The sequence below is a fragment of the Lycorma delicatula genome, chromosome 5, assembly GCF_047948215.1.
Source record: "Lycorma delicatula isolate Av1 chromosome 5, ASM4794821v1, whole genome shotgun sequence".
Lineage (NCBI taxonomy): Eukaryota > Metazoa > Arthropoda > Insecta > Hemiptera > Fulgoridae > Lycorma > Lycorma delicatula.
In genome coordinates, this window is record NC_134459.1 from 79,149,841 (window position 1) to 79,174,736 (window position 24,896).

The following is a 24,896-nucleotide window of genomic DNA, read 5'->3' on the forward strand; positions in this document are numbered from 1 at the left end:
TGCATTCAAATAACAGTAATACAACGGCTAAACAAGATATCAACAATCCAAGAACATGTGGCTACAGAGGAGGTTATGTGAAACCACATTGCTGTCAATCGCACACCACTAAATATCTCCATTAGCATGTAATTAAAAATGTTCAGTTATTTTCTGAACAGACCTCATATATGTTATTAACAACTTATATCTATTCCAGTATAGTACTATTCTAGTATTACTATACTAGAATGTATTACTATTTGTATAGTACTGATATACTACTGCATGATCTCAGTAGACTATCTTCTAACTTTTTTTTTTTACTGGTTATCTTTTTTTCACTATAATAAGATAGTGACACATCACAACACAACATATTTACAGTATATCTTAAAAGAAATGAGTTACTTCCTAAATTTCTTATCAGTATTATTGTTTTAAGCAGAACTGAATTGGTACTAATGGGAAGGTTACTATGTTATGCAAACTACAAACCAGTAAATAATTAGTAAGTGAAATAAAAATTCTCATAATAACGTTTGTAAGATGTCAAAGTAAATTAGATGTTTTTTAACACCTAAAACAAGTGCAAACAAATTGTTGGTAATGTTTTGCCTGAATTGAAAATAATAACTCTTTCGAGATAAATTAGAAAAAATTTCTTATTGGGATTGTTATATTTAGATTTAATATAAACAACTGGAAAAGTAAACAAATAATTAAAAACAACCTTTCTTATTTGATTTTCCCTATGTTTTTAAAAGTAAAATATGAATACCTGTTTCATTTTGTTTTGATTTCTTTCTTTATCGATATTCCAGGGATTTTTAACAGAAAGTGGTATTGTAAATTTGGACAGAGTTCAGTTGATAATGTCAGATCTTGGTGACATGGAAGACGAAATATTTAAGAAACGGCAACAAACTGAATTGATGTTTAAAGAACGAAATAAATTTAGGAAAAGGCAAGAAAAAATGATGAAAAGAAATAATGATAGACCAGCATGGACACCACAGGGACAATTTGCTCCTACTGTAAGTTTTAATTAATGTTAACAAATTATCTTCTTACAAGTGTAATATTTTTCATTTTAATATGTTTATCCCTTTCTTACCAATTATTTTTTGGATGTGCCAGTTAGTGGCCATTTGTTAATGAATATATATATATATATATATATATATATATATATATATATAAATTGAAGTACATTATTGCAATAATGTTTAAAATTAGTTTTTCTTAAAATTTTTATTTATTGATGTACAATGCTTGCAGGAAAATTGCTTTTGCTTTCAAATGGTACAGGAAAGCATCAATAAATGAACAATACACTAATAATAGTTTATACAACAGATGTTAGAATTATTCGTTATTATTATTATTTAACTATCTAAAGCTTAAGAATAAAATATCTTGTTCATTGTTAAAGAAAATTGTAAAACAAAGCCATTCATGTATTATAATTTTTACAATGAAGAGTTTGTGTAAAAATAATTGTTTGAAGATAGGTAATTTCTTTCAGAAGACTTCCAATATTACAAGATGAAAGATAAGTGTTTATTAATCTCATAGAGATTTTCTATTTATTTTATCCTCTTCTATTTATCATTTATTCTCTTATTCACTTATAAGTCTTATTTTAATTGAAAGAGAGTATATAATAAAGTCCCAAAAAAGAAAAGAATAATTTTACAAATCCATTTTATGTTATTTTATTATAATATTCTAATTTTTTCTACTTTTTAACTTATTCTTTTCTGATTTTTTATTGTAATAATCTTTTTATTAATTTTTAAAATACTTATTTGTCGAGCAGGAAAATAACAAAAAAATTTTTTCTCCCTTCAAAATTGATATTGAAAAGTGCATGTTATAAATTAGATCTGTTGGTATAGAATAAGCTCTGAAAATTTGAAGCAAAAGGTTTTTATAGTCGCTGAGATATGTGTAACTAAAGCAAAATAATAGTTTTATGGAAAATGAATGTTAAAAATTTGGAGTTAAAAGAAAAATTTATTTCTACATACATTAGTATTTCCCTGCTGAATATGAAGGGTTATTTATCTCTTGGTCTTCTTGATTCTCATACATTTCTAACCGTTTTCTAGGTAGTGGTGATCTTTTTTGTTTTATTTTATTTTACAAGTTTTTGAAGTCCTTTTCACTTTCTGTCACTTGGATTTTATCACATTTCCTCATCACTTTCACAAGATTGTTCCGTGGTTCTATACCTAACTCCTTCAACACCTCACATTTTGCATCATTACCCTGATTAAAAACACTCACAACCTCAAATACATCTAACTTGATAGTTCTTAGCCCCACAAATATTCTTTTAGGTATAATGAAGCATACAGTATTATTTAAAGAGTTTTGGGTTTTACCCTGCATACAATTTTGTAATTAGTTAGTTTCAGTCAATCTTTATAAACTGGTTTTACACATTCTATAATAATTTCAGGAAGATGAAAATGTTGTGTATGGCCATCCTGCTTTTTTTTCTAATTCAGCTTTCCCAAATTTTCACCGTGTAGCTTCAGGATTGGTTGAACATAGCACATATTGCTCAGGTGTTTCATTTGTAGCAGATACATGGAAATAAGAAGCCTAAATTTCTTTTCGTATAGCTTGTACACACCTCTACCTGCAGCTCTTCTAATTGCTGAACCGTAATAATTTCGTAGTTTGGTTATCATCTGTCAAATGATTTCTACCTGAAAACGACTTACAATCAGCGAGGATTGGTTTTTTCTTATCTTCAGTTCACGTAATCTCCTTCAAAACCTTTTCTGTTTATGGCCTATGCATTCTTCTTTTTTAATAACTATATCCCCTCCATAGGTCTCCAAGGTAATGAAGGTAACACATTATATTCAGAAAGCGATCGATTAAAAATAGCCAGTGCACCTGTGACTTCTGGTCCACCACTTGTTCCATTGTAATTAGGTGCACAAGTGGTCTCATGATTAGCTTGTAATCCATCAGGGTATTTTCATACTTAGACATTATTTCTATATCAACCTTTCCAGTTGAAACAGAGGTGGCAGGTACTACACAAGTTAGTGATGTATGACTTTGTTTCTGCCCTGAGCCATCCAATGCTATTGCCAAATCCCTATTGTTATTATTTTCATAAGCTGCTTCTTCAACTGCTTTTTTCATATAAGATTTACAAACCTTTTCAGGAGCAATGAAGAGAAGTTAACTGTTCATGACTAAAAAATCTGAATGATGGCTTAGGTAAATTCATCAGTCCACACATCTGGACAGATGTTTTACCTTTGCCAATGCACCTCATTCCATACACAAGCCCTCACATTAACATCATATGAGTAATAGATTTTATTATCATGTTTTATAATTTAAAAATTACAAAAAACTTTTCACATTTATTACAGTAAGTCTGTATCTTTGCAGTGAGACCAGCCAAACTACCTTTAAAATTCTTACAAATACCAATTTTTTGCAGGGATTGTTATAACTGTTGTAAATCAGTAATGCTATATTGAAAATCTATTTTATGAAAATATTTATCTTAATTATTAGTAATGTCTCCCAATTTGGTGTTAGTATTACAAACAAAAAATTGATTTTTTCCAAAAAAAAAATGGTGTTAAGTATGATGTTAACAAAATTAAGAGAATGTCATGTAAGAGATAGAAAGGTCAATTCATGACCCTTGATGGAGGTTTAATGCATTCTTGTGCACCCATGCATGTTGTGTATGTATTTGTGCCTGCATGCACACGCGCTTGTGCATTAGTTATTACATTCATTCTGATTAGATGGAACCAGATGTGCACAAAATGAATGAACGTTTGGATAATATAAAAATATCATAATCTACTGTGATCATAATAAGTATGAGATATGAATACAGAAACTTCTAATTTATGTATCGATAATAAATTCAAATTTCATTTACAATAAAATCATTTTTGATGAAAATAGGTTTACAAAGTAGGGAATAGGCCAAAAACTCCACTGTCATTCATATTTATTTATTTAATTAAGGAATGTTTGAGTTCAATATTATTATATCATGAATGTAATCATTTGCATATAATTGATGAGTATAAAATCTATACCTTTATTTACTGAGGAGTAAATATTAAAAATCCCACCTTTTGATTTTTGAAATTAATGAAATTTGTTCCATTGCATATAAATCATAAAATTGTACCTAGTTGAAACTCAAAATTCTGTACCGAATCATTGTAGATGTCCATATGAACAGAAAAGTGGTGTTTTGCAAATTGTATCTTTTGTTTTTTATCTTGAAAAAATAATAATATGTTATAAGAATATAGATTAAGTAATAAAAATTATTATCTTTCTTTTTTACTTACAGTCCTATTAATTATGTTACTGATTTTGGAACAAAGTTCTTCTTTCCTCCCTCCATCTTCACTTATACAATTTTGCATTACATCTAGAAACTACATATCTAAATATATATCTATTTTAATATAAACATGTATATCATTATTAAAAATGTGGTTAAGAAAAAACAAATCTTTAAAAGCAAAATTATACAGTGTGTCTATAAAGTAATGGTGGTGGGGTTTCAGGCATAATTTTGGAGAATTACAGGACAGATATGAAGTTTATATCGCAATGAAGAGAAACTGTCATATACAGCAAGAGAGCAAATACAATCTTGATAGTTACAGAGCAATAAAAAGAGCGCATATCAAAATCTTTTGAACAGATTGTCCAAGAATCTATATCTGTTCAATAGATTTTGATATTCGCTCTTTTTAATGCTTTGCAAATATCAAGATTGTATTTGCTCTCTTGCTATTTATGACAGAGGAATCTGGTGTGATAGAGTATTTTCAGTGATCTGTATTTTAAATGGTCCAGATCTCTTATCTAAACTGAGAACATTTGTGTCTACGTAATCTCACAGACAAAAAACTGTATGGGTTAGACCTGGAGACCGTGGAAGCCAGGCTACTCTACTCTTCTCCTCTGATCATCATTGAGAAAGGGTTTCATTTAGGTAATGCTATCATGATTTAACTGCTACATCATGATTTAGCCATGAAAATATCATCAACTTTGATGGCCATCCTAACTTTGTATGCTTTCCTCATTTCTCCCAGTTGTTTGTGCCCTAAGTGAATGTTATTTTCATGTGGAGTGGTGCAGTGGTATTCATATCTAATTATAACAGACTCATTCTTACAGGTCACAAAACATTCTTCATTTTTCACTTTCTCCTGCGTTGTATTCATGGTAATTAATGAGCATCTTGATGTGGCTATTGAGTTTGTAATGCAGCAAGCATGTGCTGGTATTAGAAGTTGTGTACGTATTGAAAACTTGGGACAGTTTCTCTTCATTTTGATGTATACATTACATCCCTGTTATGCTTAGTTAAAAAAATATGACTGTTTGAAACCCCACCACTATTTCAGACACTCTGTACATAATTTAACTGGTATGACGACCTCATCAGTGAACTCTATAGCAGTGATTTGTTATTTATCTCATCTTTATTATTATTCTCATCTGTGACTTTCTTTCTCTGTGTTTTAAGACTGTTTCATATAGTCAATTACAGATAATAAAATATCAGTACTCTTGTTTCTAAACCAATAAGAATTGTTACTTAATTTTTTTTTTTTAAATTTCTCTAGTTTTTCCACTTAAGTAAGATCTTGATCTTTTTTATCAGTGTACAATTTGCAATATTGTGTATGTAAAAATTGGTTTACTTGCTAACAGCAAGTGAAGCTGTTATAGTAGAAATCTATGATTTAGTTTTAGCTGTCTGAGAAATAGAAATTTTTTACTTTGAATTTATTTTTTTAGATTCTTTCTTATTATGATTTTCTAAAAGATTACTTTAATTTTTATTAAAATCTTAATTTTTAGTTTATTTTATTGCATTCTTACATTCTGCATATGCTAATTTTAATATTATTTTTTCAGCCAGTTGGACGGGAAATGGCTCCTATCCAAAACGCAAGACAAGAAGCATACAACATGAGAATCCAGGGGATGCAACATGCAACAGCTTATTTGTCAAGATTTACCCAAGTAATTATAGAACCACATTTTATCATTATAGTTTTATTAATTTCTATCAGTTAAGTATTTTTAGTCACCCTCTACCTTTCATCTCTCTTCCACTGTCCTCTGCACCTCTTCTCTCCATGTCTTTCTCAGTCTGTCTCTTTTTTACCTCTTGCTCCAGGATAATAACCTAAAAGTAACAATAACCTAACAGGACAATAACCTTTTTAGCCATCCCTCCTCATTCATTCATTAAACATGTCCATATCAAACTAATAGTTTCTCTTTGATTTTTTTAATTATGGAAGTTGACCTTTTTACTCTATCTCTAATTGTCTTGTTCCATATTTGGTCCAGTCAGAATGCTCTACAGAAAAAGTCCATTTCGAAACGCTCTTTATTCTTTTTGCTCACCTGCTAGCACTCTGAGCCGTAAATCACAATAGGTTCTACTACCACATTCTACATCTGTTTAGTTCTAAGTGTTATTTTTGATGACAAGAGTAAGCTATTCAATTTCCAAATCGCCACTCTTCCCTGACCAGTCATAGCTCTGATATCAATCTCACACCCTCTATCCTCAGAAATAAGTGTTCTTAGTTACTTAATCTTGTCACAATTTTGCATACCATCTGGCTGTGCAACTAAATCCTCTCCTATGTCACCTACCACAATATATCCTGTTTGCCTGAAATTAATTTTCTTTTCCCTTTTTTTGATATTCCTCTCTTAATTTTCTTAGCATGTACGAGATATCCTCAGCATCATTAGTAAACACCACCTGATTGTCCACAAAGAACAGTGTATACAAGTAATCATTACCTGTGTCTATTCAATCTTTGCACTTCCTTCTCCATATCTTTTTTGCTTCTTGTACATTTTTTTATACAGTGTGGGTAACAAACAGCAACCTTGGTTCAGACTCTTGCTCACCTTATAACTTCTTCGAATATCATTGTCCATCTTCACTGAACATTTGTAATTTTTATACAAATTATATATTGCTCTAACTTTACATTTCCAATAACTTCAAATAATTTATACAGTGGGATATTGCTATTCTTTAAATCAGTGATAAGAATGTATACTGCCAAGTTCCTTTTCTCATTCCCCTGTTTCAAAGTAAAGATATTGTCCAGATATGAACACTAAAACCATTCTGCTCCTCCAGATCAACAATATTGTTGCTTTCAATTCTCTCTTAATATTCGGCCATACAACCTAGCCAAAGAGTTAGTAACATTAATTCCTCTATAATCACTATAGTAGACCTTCTTATTTCCTTTCTTGTATACCAAACTGGCTTCCAACCCCTGCTACCTTCCTGTCACCTGTGCACCTTTCCATCTCCTCTCATCTCTTCTCCCGTACTTCTTCTTTAGCTATTACAACTTCTTTCTTAACCTCTCTGTTTATACTTGAGAATGAACAGAAGATAAATCTCTGTTTATCCTTGAATAAGCCTTTCTATCTTCAATACCCCTTGTCTGAATCCATTTCAAGTGTAATCCTTTCTTAAGCTTAATCTTGGTCTCTATAGCCTTAGTCCACCATCCATGTTGAGATGCACTCCTTCATACTAAACCACCCAAAGCTTTCCTTGCAATATACTTTGCTGTTAAATGCACTTATACTCTGTTGATAAATGTACTCTGCACTTCCTCCTTTCACCTTCTTTTTCTCTTTGGTTAGTCTGAGCTTGCACAAGAACTTCACTAACTCATCCTTAAAAGTACCCAAATTGATTTTAAATACAGGTAACTTCTCAATCTCCAGATTGCTCAGCCTCTGATTCTCCTGCTTTTGATAATAAAAAACGCTCACACCCAGCAAAAAATGATCTGAACCACAATGTTTCCCTCTTGTTTCCTAACATCCATTACTTTTTTCTTAAGAGGTGGAAGAACCCCATTTACGGCGCCTAGGCAGTGTCAGGCTTGCTAACAAGTTCCGCAAGATGTTATTAAATGCATATGTGTTCCTGCGCATTACCAACTAAACCTCCATCCCTGGCTACCCATCCTTCCTGGTACAGCTGGTGTGCATTACTTCAGGAAAGGGGAAATACGCCCTCCACCACATTCAGACACCACAGAACAGGGACCGACCTCACACACACACACCCATGCATGCACACACACACATGCACACAAACACACACACACACCCATGCATGCACACACACACATGCACACAAACACACACACACACACACACACACACACACAAGGTACCTCACATCAGAGACTGAAATCACACCACACACTCCACGACATCCACTCACAACTCCAGAATACATCATATCAATCAGTCTCATCTAATCAGATAAACAAACACCTCACAAGCAATTGAACACTACAGCATACTTCACGGGTCACCATGGGACACAGGAGCGGAGACCTCACGGCTTCATTGCAGCCAGGCAATCCCCACACATACGGGGAACCTCCTAGGCTCTCAGCTGCATGCCTGTTCACCTCCACATCCTCTAATGATCCCTTCTTGGCCTATGATTTTACTCAATAGTGCATAATTTCATCATTACCGCTCTTGCAAATCTGGAAACTGCAGACCAATATTCTTCATTATACAATATAATCCCTATTAGTTCCTCTGGATCAAACATTATGTCTCTTCCAATGGCATCCGTCATCTCATCTCTTTCTGTGTTAAAACAAGGACAATAAAAGAACACAAAGAATGCCAACTCCTCTACCTTACAGTCGAGGCATCCATCCGAGTGATCCAACCCAAAATGGAATATTCTCTAAATCCTCCATGCCCACCAGCAACTGAGTTAAACTAAAATCCAGCAAGCATGGATTCTTTTGGACCGTCCTTCGACATCCTTTATTACCTTGTAAGTCCACCTGCCCTTGGAATGCACAGGATCTCCACCATTGCTGGTAACCTCACGTCAGTTCTAACTGATTTCATCGGTCCTGAAGTCTAAGAACTTCAGGACCGAACAGACTTCAGAACCAGAGTCTCCATTTTGTGCTTGCTATCTCCTAGCTTATCACTCCTCCAACTAGCAGAGAGTCTGCCCACGGGTACTGTAAGATGGTAAATTCTGCCCGTTTACCTCCCCTCTCTTTCTATAAATGTAAATCTTCAATACATACATAGACATACCCTGTCCAAAGATCTTGACCTGCAGCTCCCCCAAATCTCTTCCGCTGTTCGTTCGACTTGACTTGTGAAAAAAATGTCAATCAACATCAGTGCAAGGTCAGAAGCGGCGCCCCCATGTCCACATAAACAGCATGAAAAATGTTTATTAGCAAAATTTCACCTCTGTCTCCACCAATATGCCTCACCTTCATCCTTGCAGACAGAACATTACTGGCCCTAACACCCAAGCCACTCAGCAATCACACAACCTGTGGGTGCCTTGCGGCCAGACTAGCGATCAGCTTGTTCTCAGCTGCCTCCTTAATGTCTACCAGTGGAAAAGTATTCAAGGCTCCCTCTCTCCTATCTGGTAGTCCAGTATTAGTATTTCTGTATGCCTCCTTAGGCCAGTTCTTTATAAACTTAGCCATCAGCTCAGGATGCATGCTGTTATCAAACCTGTCAATTATTGGACATCCTGCTTCCATCATAGTCTCTGTGAAGAATTCTGCACTAGGTCTTCTTTCTACAGATATAAGGGTTGAAGCATCCACTAACGTTCTCAATTCTTTCACAGTTACTGTTAGATCGGCCTCAATGTTTTTTATGTCCTGCTTAAAATTCTTGTCGACATGATGCCTCAGTTCGACAAGCGCTTCAACTTTCTCACTACATCATTCAACTCATGAGGTGTGTCTCCTCTTCCTCTGTCAAGGATTGGCAGATCTGCCTTGGTCTTTTGGTGGCCTTTCTGGAGTCTGCACTTGGTCTATGAGCCACCGGGGATAACCCTTTGACCACAGGGCCTGCTGTTGACACACCAGGCCCAGTCTGGGTCCCACAACCTCCTTGCAAAACAACCTTCAACTCTAACTCAGTATCCATCCGCTTTTTGGCACCTTCCTCCATATCAGAAGTGAGGATTGTTAAAATTCTTGCAGAAATGACTCACCCGCCTCGTTCCGAGTAAAATATCCTGAAGGAACAGGTAAAAGAAGTAAGAGTAGTAAATTATGATGCAGGAAAGATATCCCCTTATAAACCAGGCAGGACTCAGAAAAACTTACAAGTTCACACTAACAAAAATCTCAAGAAATATTCCAAATCGAAAGTATAAACAATCTGTGTCAAAAGGTGTTTGGAATTAATGAACGCTGATCTCTCTGCGCGGGATTAATTACTTGCACGCCAATCCACCTAGATTAACCTAAAATCGTTAACCAACACAATATGGCAACTGATTCCCACTGACTCAGCAAAATTACTGCCAACTTATAACAGCTGGCCTAAACTTATAACTGATATACTTCAGTAATGATGTCACGTTACTGTTCTTTACTTGTTACTAACCCTATTATATTAATTTATAACTTAAAACACCACAAATATTAATTTTATTACCATATTATCAGTTAGTAATACCAGTACACAAACCTGCAATAATAACAACCCCCAAATTTTAATTTTAATACCAATAGAACACTATTTTCCCACAAAAGTCCCGTAATAGGTCAACTTAACCTCCAGTGAAGAAAAAGTCAAATAAATTTAAATCTATCTGTTTTCCATCAACCAAAAATTATTACATACGTCCATTAGTCAACCATCCACTGTTTTCAACCATCCTTACCATTAATTAAACAAAAAAAAAACAATCAAAAGCAAAAAGCAAAATGTAATTCTGATGTTGAATAACATCGTCTATATAATTGACCTATGGTTCTTCGATGGTTGAATCCATGTAAATTTGTGAATTTGCTTATGGAAGAAATACCCATTTAAAATTTTTGAAGAAAGTCCTCTACAGATATCGATTAATCTCCTGCATTGTCTTTTAGACATTCCTCTCTGTACTTGACCGATAGTCAAGCTATTACTAACTCGTCCTGTCCTTGCATAAAATCCCCAAGAATAATAATTTCCTTTTGAAGATTAATATCTGTGAGAACTCAAATTTTCATAAAACTTTTCTTTAGTCAATTTACTGCATCATTATATGGAGGAGCATGCGTATGCTCCTATAGTAGGAGCGTTCCTACTATTATTAATGCACATCCATATAACGTGTTTCTTTAATCTTTGATGAATATTAATAGACACTCCTCTTTTTGCTCTTTCATCCCTAGTAACCCCACTGTAAAAGTTAATATATTTTCCATTTATTTCTTTGAACATTCCATGCAGCCATAAAAAATATACATTTCTATTTAGTTTACCCCAATTTAACACCCAGTTACGCCCCTGACCTTGTTCTGAGGCTTCTGATTGAGATCTTTAGTGATAATAATGGTAAAGAATATTTTCCGAATGATGGGTTACTGGCCCAACCTGCTTCAACCCTCAGCCTGATGGACCAGTAATTTTCTAACCAGTACTGCCCTAAAACCATTACAATTTACGGTTATTCTTTTCTTCTGAAAATACATATATAATATAATGTCATGTTTGCAAGCCCTCAAAATACTTCAAAATTGTGTCATTATCAATGACTATTGTTGATTACATCTTTTTTTCTCTATTAGATGATTTTATACTATGCTATAATTCCTTTTCTTTGTTTGAAATTTACTTAATCTGTACAATTTTGTACCTTTATTGTCATTGTCCTTATCCTCGAGATTTACTGCTAAATATATTTTTTTAGATTTCCTTTATAAATGTAAAAATGATATCTCAGTAAAAAATCCATATTTATTAATAGTCTAGTAAATAATAATAATTAAAATTAATTGAGAAATTATCTGTCTAAATGAACTCACAATTGAAAGCCCGGCTTCTGTGGCTCAAGTGGTAGTGTCTCGGCCTTTCATCTGTATGTCCTGGGTTCGAATCCTAGTCAAGCATGGCATTTTTCATATGCTACGTTTCCATATCCCATGCACAAGTTTCAAGCTTATGTGGCAATATCAAGCAAAAAAAAAAAAAAAACTCCTAGTTACTCCTATATTTCTGAATGTATCTATTATTCCTCTCTATTAAGAAATTGTGTTAATTGCAGCATATATAAATAAATGTATTTTTTTATTGCATGTATAATTGAAGGGTAATAGTAATTTAGATCCAAGAAAAGAGTGAAGTATGAGGGTTGATCTTTCCTTCTGAATATATTGGATTAAAATTATATTCTGCATGTTACCTGTTTTTATTATGTGTTTGTTTATTTGTTATTTGAAAGGATGCAACTTAAACTTGGGCAGATACACTTTTCATAGTTGTTCTCCTCCACTAAAACCAACATTTATGCAACTTACGATTATCAAAGTATCATTCTTCTTATCTGATAAAAATTATGTATATTTTCTCTTGATTTTTAAAAAAATAGATTCAGTACATTGATTTAGAAAATTTTCACCACGTTATTATTTAACTAACCAACTGTTGGAAAGCACATTACACAGATTAATTCTGGTCAGCAAAGTTTAAAGCTTTTGGAATTTATAGATTTGTACCAATAAATTGATTTGATTTTGTTCTGTAACCTTAGTGCAGTGGCATTAACTGAGATTTAATAAAATTATCCTGGTGTGAGGTAATAAACATAATTGATTTTAAAAGAACTAAAGCAGTAACTTATTAAAAATCATACGTCCTTTAAACTAGTAACATATATATGTAAATAAATATACAAGATCTTCAATTACGTCCTTAACTGGAAGCAGTGAAGATTTTTTTATAGATTTGTAAATAACAAGACTACATCAAATAAAAGTGAAGATAACCGTATGGTACTAAATTTTGAAGCAGGAAATAAGGAATCAGTTGTAGAAAACCTGTGTAGTAATTAGTGCAGTTGTGAACATTACATATTATTTGTATTATGTTTTTATATAAAGTTTGTTTATTAGACTTATCAAGATGTAGGAAGAAAGAAAAATAATTATTTGTTTGTAAAACAAATTAAATATATATACAATATTTTAAGTTCTTTTATGAGTAAAACAAATTAAATATATATACAATATTTTAAGTTCTTTTATGAGAGCATCATTTTAATTAAATTGTTTGATTATAGGGTGGGAATAATCAAGAACAGAACAGTAATCAAGACCTTCATGGAGAGAAAAGGAAACATGAAGATGTTGGGGACAGTGATGAAGAAGAGGAAACACCTGATGAAGTGCGATTATGGGAAGAAGGATTTAAAGATCGTTATTATGAATCTAAGTTTGATGTTGGATCAAAAAATATTGCATTTAGACATAATGTTGCCCGCCAGTATGTTAGAGGTCTTTGTTGGGTGTTGCGATATTATTATCAGGTACTTAATTTAATTGTACTTCACTTTTTTTTAGTAATGCATTGTGTTTATCGTTCATTACAGGGAACAGTATTTTTTTCAAGAAAGGTCAGGCTGAGTTACTCGGATAAGATCCTTACTGTTTCTATTTAGCAGCAATTAATCTTTGTGATATTTTTAAAATATATTTATTTAACCTTTTAATTTGTGGATGTTTGCAGAGTGAACTGTGCCTTTATAAATTTTTCCCTTAATAATACTTTATTTTTTTAAACCATGTTATTTGCACTAACAGCAACTGATTTCTTTTAACGTAGTTAGGGCCTTCGTATTATTCAATAATTGTACAAAAGTTCACAAATAACCCAAGGGGTTGGAATCCCTAATTTCGAGGGTGAATCAAATATAAACTGTAATTGTTTTTTATTAATTTATTAATAATATACACAATTTTTCTACATTCATCAGTTCTCTATATTGTCTCCTGCACAATATACACACTTTTGCCAATGATTTGAAAGCTTGAATGTTCCTTGTTTATAAAAAGTTTGAAGATGAGTTGTCAACCAATTGTGCACATACATGCTCCTCGACATCTTCATTGTTTTTTAATCATTTCCCTCCAAACAATTCTTTCAAGGGCTCAAACAAAAAATGGTCACAGTCACAGGGGTCAAATCTGGACTGCAGGGAGGGTGGTCGAGGATTTCCCAGTGCATTTTTTCCAATTTATCCCTTATCAAAATTGTGGTGTGCGGCCCAGCGTTGTCTTGGAGAAGGATGACATCTCTGATGAGCAAATCCCGTCTTTTGTATCAACAGACAGCTTTTGTTGACTAGTAGCTGGCAATAGTAAGCTGCATTCATCGTTCATTGATTGTGCAGAAAATCAATTAGTAAAACTCTCTTGAGTCATAAAAATCATTGCAAGAACTTTTCCAGCTGACAGACAGTTTTTGACTTTCTCTGGGCAGCCTTCATCCTTCTTTCACCACTCCTTATTTGCCATTTTTGACTCGCAGAGTGTAATGATGAACCCATGTCTCATCACATGTGATAATGCGCCTCAAAAATCATCCCCTTCTTGCTGAAATTGATTCAAAAACTCTCACCTATCTCCTACCTGACCTATTTTTGATTTTAAGTCATCAACTTCGGAACTCATCGAGCACTAATTTTTCTAAAGCCAAGATGATCCATGATAATGGATTGAGCACTCCCATTGCTGATGTGATTTCTTCAACAGTGAACCAGCGATCGCCTTTGATAAGTTCTTCAACAACATGGATGTTGTCAGCTCATAAGACTTGTTCTTGGGCATTGATGATGACTTTCATTTTCTACACTTTCTTGCTCACCCTTAAATTGTCTGGCCCACATATACATTTGGTTCTGAGATAGTATAGTATCCCCAAACTGTAATTTTAAACAATTTAAAATGCTTGCAGGTTTAACGCCTTCATTGTTAAAAACTTTTATGTATATGTTGTGCAACAGATGACGGAAATTCTTGCTCATTCATCGCTGCACTGATGACAGAACAGATTGGAGGTGCTAATCAAGCTGGTATTTTTTAAATAAAAACAATAATTAAATCAAAATAATAAATGTACTTCCTTTTTACAGTTTGATAGAAAGTATTGTTCTCAACTAAGCACATTGCTTTTCTACATGAAATTAAATGTTTATTTTCATAGATGTTACAGTCGGTCATTGCTTTATATGAATTTTTTCAGGGTTGTGCATCTTGGAAGTGGTACTTTCCATATCACTATGCCCCATTTGCTTCTGATTTTGTTGATGTTGCTTCATTACCATCTGATTTTGAAAAAAATACTGAACCAGTAAGTGGAGAAAAAATTGTATTTATTATTATGTATATAGAAGATAGTTTGTTTAATGCAGTAGGCATTGCAGTTGTGTATGCAATGTATACTTAATAAAATTTGTTAGTTGCTGTTTATATAGTTTAGAAAATGATGCATTGTTTGTGGCATGTTTGAAAAGTAAGTTGGTTATTAAAAAAAAAAAAAAAAAAAAACTTGTTTTAATGTTTGACAATTATCTGTTTTATCTATTTTTTTGTATATTCACTATTTCTTTTTAAGTATGTTTTGCATTAAGGATTTAAATTCCTCATGTTGAGTACATAAAAATTTATTATATGGGATTTCTGCCAGTTGAGCATTGGTGTTTTTAACTCCTCAAATTATTAAAAAGGAGGAAGTCATGTCTTTTGGAGGGGAGGAGTGTAAAGTAGGATGAGCTCATCCTACTGTTGGAATTGAGAAAAACATTGACTATTAAAAATTGAGACAGAGGTAAAGATCAGGACATAATACATATAATACTAATTTCAACCAGTAACATTCAGTACTCATTAGTTTCAAATAATACTTTTTAGTTTTATAACTTAAAAGTGTATTTTTTCTGTTATATTCTAGAAGTATTTTTTCTCAAAAAATTGTCATAAAATTCTTCACAGCTATAATAAAATTATAGCTAAATTTGCAATCTAGCAGGGTAGTTTTAAAAATGTTTAGTTTAAAGGCTAGTGATCATTTGTTGTTAGTGTGATCATTAGTAATCAAAGTTGTTAGGATAATCCAAATCCTATCCAGGGTGTGTGGCAAATTTCTTATACAAAATGCAACAATAAAGAAATGAAACTGCTTTTTTTGAGCAAAATTTGGCAACCCTGCAGCCTTCATAGATACTCTATCTTTGACCTTAAATTTTCCTGCCACTAATAGTCCAAGCAGCACATCCGTACAACCTTTCTGTCTTGAGTAGTGGTGTAGTAAGTGAACACGTGTTTTGGTCTCTCGTCACAGGAATTGAATCACAGAACATTGCACAATGGGTATACCATTTCTTTTTGTGGTAAACTCTGTAAGAATATGACAACAATCTACGGTAAGCTTTAGAAGGCTTTTGGAAATGAGGTTACATCAAGAGCTCAAGTTTTTCATTGACATAAAATATTTTGTGAAGGCAGATCAGATGTTGAAGATAAAGACCACAATGGATGACCATCAACCTCACGGACGAACATCAACATGGCCAGAGTACATGAAATCGTACGATCTGATCAAACATTATCGTGAAATTTATTGCAGAAGAAATGAACATCAATCAGAAAACTGTTTGCCAAATAATAACAGAAGATCTGGGTATGCGAAAATGGTCCTGAAAAATCTCACAGAGCTACAGCGAGATGCATGGAAAAATAAGGCAGTTGATCTGTTGGAACAAGTTCAAATTAACCCAGAGTTATTAAACCGTGTTATCACTATGATGAGAGTTGGTTCTTCGACTATGATCCAGAGACAAAACGTCAAAGTTTGCAGTGGTGTTCAAAAGGATCACCCAGACCAAAAAACGTTTGCACATTGAAGTCAAAAGTGAATGCATGCTTGTTTGCTTTTTCAGTTCCAAAGGCATTCTTCATAAAAAATTGTTAATAAAATTTTTACAAATAAATTCTACAAAGACCTCAAAAGCAAGTCTTCTGTGTCTGTTCAAACATTAGTATGAGTTGCATTTTTCATGATAATGCGCCATATCATGTTGCATTGTCTGTGCAACAGTTTTTAACCTCAAAACGCATTTCAGTACTACCTCAACTACCTTATTCACCAGATCTCATTCTGAGTGACTTTTTTTTATTCCCAAGAGTCAAATTGGTGGTCGATGGACACCATTTTCAAACAACAGAAGATGTAAAAAATGCTATGACAAGGGTTGTAGACAACATTCCAGAAGAAGAATTCCAGTAATGTTACTTGCAGTGCAGAAGGTTGGAGTAAGAGTGTGCTAGCAAAAGGAAATTATATTAGGAGCTCTGAAGAAGATTAAACTACAGCTGACTAAAAATATAAGTAAAAATCTTTTATCATGTCAATTTCATTACTTTATTGTTGCACCTTGTTATTGGAGGTCTTGTTTACCTCAGGATGATTGGCCAGTGAAGGCTGATCCTTCAGGTTTTTTTGTAAAGCCATTATTTTTTTCTTTCATAGGAAATCAAGCAACAAACTGTTGACTTCATGGTTGGTAGCTACCTAAAAAACCAATTGAAGATATTGCTTGTGCTTTATTTGATTAATTGTTGTCGGTCTCTTTGTATTAGCAAATTGCCTTTATGTTTAATTAATGTCTTATTCATCTTAAATCAGTCACTTTTAGATCAGTAATAATTAAAGCAAAGTAAACTTAATGCTAATAAAAAAAGATAAAATCTAATTGGGTATTTTTATTACAGTTTTTATGTTGTCATATCTAAAAAAAAAAATTGCTGAACAACTTCCTTAATGGAATAATGTCTTCAATTTCTATTAATTGATTACTTGAAAAGGCCACTTCATTCCTGTCATAATTATTGGATAAAGCTAGGCCCTAATTTTTGTAATTATAAAATTTTTTTTTTAGATAAGTTTAATTTATTTTTAACATATAAATGGAATGTGATTTTAAAAATTGCTTCTTTTATTTTATTCAATGTTATGTTCATGAACTGGTATTTTGCATAAACAAAAATATATGTAATAATGTATTCTAAACAGTGTATAAAAATTTGTAAAAATAGTTATTGATAGAGTGGTTATTTTTGTTATTATTATATATTTTAATAACTGTCAAAAAATAGTCTTGAGTAATATTACATTACAAAATCAAGATAGGATCATAAAAGATATTTGATTATTATGTTGTGTGAAATCTGGATATTGGTAGCAAAATATTATCCTCTGTAACAAAATAATAATTTGTACATTTTCATTTTTATTAATTTTTCAGAAAGTGTCAAAACTTATTTGGTTTTTATTGATCACCAGAAACAAGCAATAAAATGCACACATCTGAAACTTTGTAGTATGCCATCTAAAACAACATACTTGACAAATCATAGTCATTTGATTATATTTGCACTATATCTGCATCGCGCTGAGAACTTTCTATAAGGTTCTAGTATTGTTTGTTGGTAAAATATCTGTGATAACGTGATTACTATTTTTATTAATATAATTTAATTTATTAATATTAACCTTAACAGTATGAGTATGTTACAAATAGAATTGACTGGTAGCGTCTTGGCCTTTCATCCAGAGGTCCCAGGTTCAAATCCCGGTCAGGCATGACATTTTTCATATGTTACAAAAATTCCATTTCAATTTCCCACACATAAGCTCCTAAAGCTTATGTGGCGATTTTATCAAGCAAACAAAAAAAAAGAATAGCATGTGAATCACAGTGATGAAAAAACATTTTTAAGAAAATAGGATGAAGTATGTACAGAGTATTATTTATATTTATTTAATACTTAATATGTTTTATATGTTGCTTCATTCTGTTACTGTAATATTGGCTTTAATATGATTGTTTTGTCATTTCAGTTTAAACCATTAGAACAATTAATGGGTGTGTTTCCAGCTGCTAGCAGTTCACACGTACCTGAGCCTTGGGCTAAATTAATGAGTGACCCTGTAAGTATGAGTTATGTATTTATTTTTATGATTAATCTTATTAAAATATAAACATATTTTTATAACATACCTATTGTAATGGGTTGGTCATGGCTCAGGTAATTGTTTTAGAAGTTTGTTAGCTCATCTAACACAAAGAATGCTTATGAGGAAATTTTGAAATTTTTCCTTGACTGCCATTTTAGTATTGTTTTTGAAAAAAATGTATAACTATATATGTATGCTTAAATCTAGTACTTTATGTAACAATTCATGATTATATTAAGCTATTCTTTCTCTATGGAGTGATTGTGTGTTCTACTATTTTATTGCATCAGATTACTTTATCTTGTGAACTATAATTAAATGTATATAGTGTTTTGTTTCTTGAGTAAGTTTTTGATCATAGATCTTGGCTCCATTATAAGTTCAAGTTTAATTTTTTCTGATGACATAAAATCTTTGTCAGTTGTGGGATCAACCAACTGTTTTAATGTAGGCTTTAGTCCACTCAATAAAGAGGTTTATCATACAAGAGGTTTAGGAATCTTTAATATATTTTTAGACTATAAATTATGTGACATTTTTACTTACTGGAGCTACTACTGATGCTAAAAACTAGAAATATTTTTGTATTTTTTATAAAATATATTTTATATTTTTTATTCTCTACACATATCCTATCACCAAATTAATTAAATCTTTATTTTTTTTTAATATACAGTCAACCACCCTAATTTGGCTCTGCCACAGATTACACTCTTTTACTATTTACCTTAAGAACCCATAATTTCATATTTCAGTAGTTTACTTAATTTTTAGCATTCTCTGTTCATTCACATTTCAGTTCTTTCCTTTCTGTTCTTCTTGTTGAATATTTTTCAGTATAATATACCGTTTCACTTTATAAAGATAATGTTAAAGTATATTTCAACTTCTCAGATCCATATTTGATAATAACTTATTTCTTGCCAGCATGAAAATCCCTTTGTTTGTGCCAGTCTACTTTTGATCTCTGTCTTAATTTGGTCATACATTGTAATTTTGCTACCGTAATAATAAATTAATTAAATAAAAATATTTTAGGCAGTAAGTAGTTGCTGAGATTAACATCTCAACTCTTTGTTGTAATCAGAACCATCATTCAAGTATTCATTATCAGTATTGGAGCAAACATACTGGTTCCTGAGATCAGATTTACTATTATAATAAATTTATTTCAATTTAGCTGTCCAATAAAGTTATTGTCATAATAGTTTTGTTCAATTTTTTATGTGTTTAGTATATTTCTTCTATTTTTCAGTACTAATCTTCAAAAACTGTGCGGCAAAAGTTGCTTTTTCCTTGTGAGGATAAGTTGAATTTCTCTTTAGCCATTTCCTTTATCTTTTATTTCAGGTGAAACCAATTCTATGGTTGGAATCAAGGTGTTTTTTTTTATAAGTACTCAGTGAAGCATCAGTTATCAGTTGACAAATCTTTTTTGATACTGATGTAGGATTAAACTAAGAATAACGATAACATTTCTAACACTTTGATTTTTATTTTCTTAATGAAATAAAGGTGACTTATAAAACCATAAACACTCAAGCCTTTTCTACAATAAAAATTATAAATATAGAGTAACTTATTTTAAGAAAATATGAAATTTTAGTAACAAAAGTAACAACATGAAACATATTAGTCATTCACTGAGAATAAACCATACTTTATGAACTAAACAAAACAGCCAGAATATTTATCTCAATCTGCTAATTGATGTTTTTTTCTAATAAGAAATAACTTTTGTAAAAAAAAAAAAAAAAGTAAAAAGAAGTTTAAATGATGTCGTACAAGATAATTTATTCTGTTATCATAATATAATATTAATAAATCACATTACCTTTTCTGGATATCAAACTTCACTTTCAGATTTGTCTTTCAGGTCTGTATTTCCTTTGTACTTCTTTACCTTTAGTACCTTTAACTTTGAGGCTAAGTCAATTATTATCCTGAATGTGGTTATAAATTTTATTGCAATACAAATAGGAAACTTACATGTATATCATTTTTCAACATAGTCCCCTTGCATTTCAATGCACTTGGTCCATCGTTGCACAAGCTTCCTGATGCCTGAAGAAAGAAGGTTTTCGGTTGAGCTGCGAGCCAGGAATGCACCGCTTCTTTCACTGTTTCGTCCGAGGTAAATCAACAGCCCCTTAATGCCTCTTTGAGTGGACCAAACAAGTGGTAGTTAGAAGGGGCAAGATCAGGACTATACGGAGGATGAGCAGTATTTCAAAGTTGAGTTTCTGTAGCATTTCAGCAGTGTGGGCAGCAGTATGTGGTCGCGCATTGTCGTGCAACAACACAACACCTTTCGACAGCAGTCCTCGGCATTTGCTTCGAATTGCAGGCTTCAGCTTGACAGTAAGCATCTCACTGTAACGTGCACTGTTTGTTGTCGGGTCCCTTTCCTCATAATGTTTCAGTACTGGGCCTTGTGAGTCCCAAAAAACCATATGCATCAGTTTTCCTGCAGATGGTTGGGTCTTGAACTTTCTTTGCAAGGCGAATTTGGATGTTTCCATTTCATACTCTGCCATTTACTCTCCGGCTTGTAATGATGGATCCATGTTTCGTCACCAATGATGATTCTGTCAAAGAAGATGTTCGTTCCATTCGTTACCATAGCGATCCAAATGTTTTTGGCAGATGATCAAGCGTGCTTGTTTATGCAACTGTGTGAGTTGTTTTGGGACCAATCTTGCACAGCCTTTATGAAACCTAAGTCTGTTGTGGATGATTTTGTAGGCAGAACCGTGACTAATTTGCAGATGATGTGCCACTTCATAAATAGTTAATAATCTGTCTAAGAAAACCATGTCACGTGCACGCTCAATGTTTTCCTCTTTTGTGGCAGTAAACAGTTTTCTGGCTCCTTCATTGTGCATAACACTTGTGCGACCATTTTTGAATTTTTCATTCCATTCGTAGACTCTCCATTGTGGCAACACACTTTCCTGTACTGTATCAAACGTCTTTGATGCATTTCGGCCCCTGGTACACCTTCTGACCACAAAAAACAGATCACTGAATGTTGCTCTTCTTTTGTGCAAACAGAAAGCGGAGCAGCCATAGTTAACGGCAGGGCAGCGATAATGGAACTAACCTAGCAGCATCAAACCTGCACAGACATAACAACAATTAAACCATGCATGCGTCATCCATGCAACATGACAGTACTACCAACATAAACAAAAATATAACTAAATTGCGGATAATAATAGACTTAACCTCGTATTTCTGTATACATTTTAGTTCTTGTAACCAGTTTTTTGAGTAAACAAAAAACTAATCTTGAAAAATCTCTAAAAGTGTTTCTGCATATAAATAAATTGGAGTTCCATTCAATTTATATTAACCGATTTTTTGCCAGTGGTGCGTAAACGCACCTTTTTCTAAAATAAATTTTTTATAAATTTCTAAATAATTTTCTTCACTTTTTACAATTTGGCCTTACTTTGTTAAGTTCTTTGATCACCCTAACATATGTTATAATTGATTACGTTTTTATTTTTTAAGTTTAACTGCATTCAAACTTACTGTAATTCAACATTCTGTGTAACTGCTTCATTTTATAATATATTTGGATAGCAGAGTGGTTGTTATAAATAATATTATTATTTTAATTATATCTCTAGGTTTTGCTTTTTATTGTCCATTGATAAAAATAACTTGTTTTTAAAAATCATTATAAATAGCAGTCGTTAAAGATAATGGTGCGATGACGTACCTTTGGCATAATGAGTGATGACTCATAATATAAACTCGTTTATAACTCATATAAACTGACTCGTAATAGGTTATGTTGGAATATTCTCACAGTCTTGTGTTGCAGTGTTTTGCTTAAACATCGTTTCTAGTTTTGTTTAGTCTAACATTATATTGAATTGATACAGCGTTTCCTTTTGTTATTAAATTTTGATTACGTATTCGGTATTAATTTTATAATTCATAGAAATTTACTCAAGAAATATCTCAAACAATATTACATCGTCTTTTAGTATAGTGTTCATTTACTATGTACATGCATTAGTTTTACAAGAGCCGAGTTGATTTCATTATAATTTAAGTATTTTTTAAAATGTGGAATTTTGAAAAACCGCTGACACTTGACGAATTGCAGTCCATTTTAGATGAAGATGAAGATAACAATATATCGCAAGCAACTGCTATTGACGCTACTTATATTCCACCTAAAGTTAATGAAATTACAGATGAAGAAGATTTTGATGACAATTTGCTAATTGAGACCCCTTCTATAGCAACAACTGATATAGCAGGTACGTTTGAGATTCATGTACATTCAGAAAAAGACATTGATGCTGAATATCAAATTGCAAGGATAAACCAAAAAAATCTAAAACTAAACCCAAAACAAACATTCCAAAATGGGAACAAATTGAACCAATATAAAGAATTGCTAATTTCAGTAGAACATAGACAAATAGAAATTTTAGAAAATAAACTGGCAGGAAAATCATCTCCTGAAATATTTTTGCTTTATTTTGATAATGATTTGCTGAATATGATTTTAGAGTTCAGTATAAAATATGCACATGACAACAATCTGCATGATTTTTATTTAAATACTGCGTTACTAAAAAGATTTATTGCAATTTTGATACTGACTGGTTATCATACGTTACCTCAAACAGAAATGTATTGGAGTAAGGATGAAGATAAGGTTGTTGAAATAGTCAGAAATTCAATGAGCCGTAACACCTTTAGAGCAATAAAAAGGAACCTGAACCTTTCCGATAACAAATTGCTTGACAAGAATGATAAATTTGCAAAAATTCGGCCATTTTTTTATGAAATAAACAAACCTAATTTACAGTTTGGCGTTTTTTCTCTTAATATGAAGAAATGGTGCCATATTTTGGTAGGCATTCAGCAAAAATTTTTATAAGGGGGAAACCAATCAGATTTGGATTCAAGCTTTGGTGTTTATCTAGTTCTGATGGGTATTTGTACCAATTATACCATACGGAGGTGCTAAAAAAGAAAAACCTGAATATGGTCTGGGGACACAAGTAGTACTCGATCTGTAAAATGTTGTATCCCATCCGAACGAGCATAGAATTTTTTTTTTTTTTCGACATATGATGAATTTTTTTTCTATTTAAATTACTCAATGAAAAAGGATATTTTGCTACCGGCACTGTCAGAGAAAATAGGCTTCCTAATTGCCCACTAAAGCGTTCAAAAGTATTGCAGAAGATGGATAGAGGTACATTCGATTTTGCATTTGATAAAAAAACTAGTTTTGCAGTAGCTAGATGGAATGATAATGCAGTGGTGACAGTTGCCAGTAATCACAATGGAATTTACCCATTAGCAAATACAAAAAGATATAGCAGAAAAGAAAGAAAAGATATAACTATTAGTCAGCCATTAATGGTAGGACAATACACAAAATTCATGGGTGGCGTGGATTCTCATGACAATGGCATTGGAAACTATAGAATAAAAGTGCGTGGAAAAAAGTGGTGGTGGCCATTGTTTACTAATGCTATCGATTCTGTTATAGTAAATTCGTGGAAACTATATTGGCTTGTAAACCATGATAAAATCAGTCAAATTGACTTTAGGTCATACCTTGTATTATTGTTGATCAAAAGTGAGGAAATAAAAATACCACAGTGCATCGGTGAAATTCGGGGAGATAATGTTCCTTCTCCATCATTGGCAACCAAAGGTTGGCCTTCAAAAAATTGTTTGCTGGAAAATATTCGTTTGGACAAAGTAGGGCATGTTATTTTCGAACATGCAAACAAAGCTAGAAGACGATGTCAGCTGTGCAAAAACCACACAATATTTTTGTGTATAAAATGTAAAGTCCACCTGCACTCAAAATGTTTCAAAGAATTTCATTCACCGCAAAGAAAATAAATCCATAATAAACTAAAAACAATTTAATGTAGTATATTCATAGTTGTTTTTTTCTAGTTTTATAAATAGTTTGGTTTCTTTTTATGTTTTTACAAAGTTACATTTTATATTATGCTTTTGGCCAAAGGTGCGTAAAC

General features: G+C 32.4%; 1 protein-coding gene across 2 annotated transcripts in view; it reads left to right on the forward strand.

Annotated features, from left to right (window-relative positions):
• Positions 1-24,896, forward strand: part of Rat1 (5'-3' exoribonuclease 2 Rat1) — a 118,353-nt gene that overhangs the window by 19,012 nt on the left and 74,445 nt on the right. For both annotated transcript variants that reach the window (XM_075366434.1, XM_075366435.1), the window contains exons 9-13: positions 804-1,016; positions 5,926-6,033; positions 13,136-13,381; positions 15,097-15,204; positions 18,754-18,843. In XM_075366434.1, the coding sequence (XP_075222549.1) occupies positions 804-1,016; positions 5,926-6,033; positions 13,136-13,381; positions 15,097-15,204; positions 18,754-18,843 (765 nt within the window). The remainder of the gene's footprint in view (positions 1-803; positions 1,017-5,925; positions 6,034-13,135; positions 13,382-15,096; positions 15,205-18,753; positions 18,844-24,896) is intronic.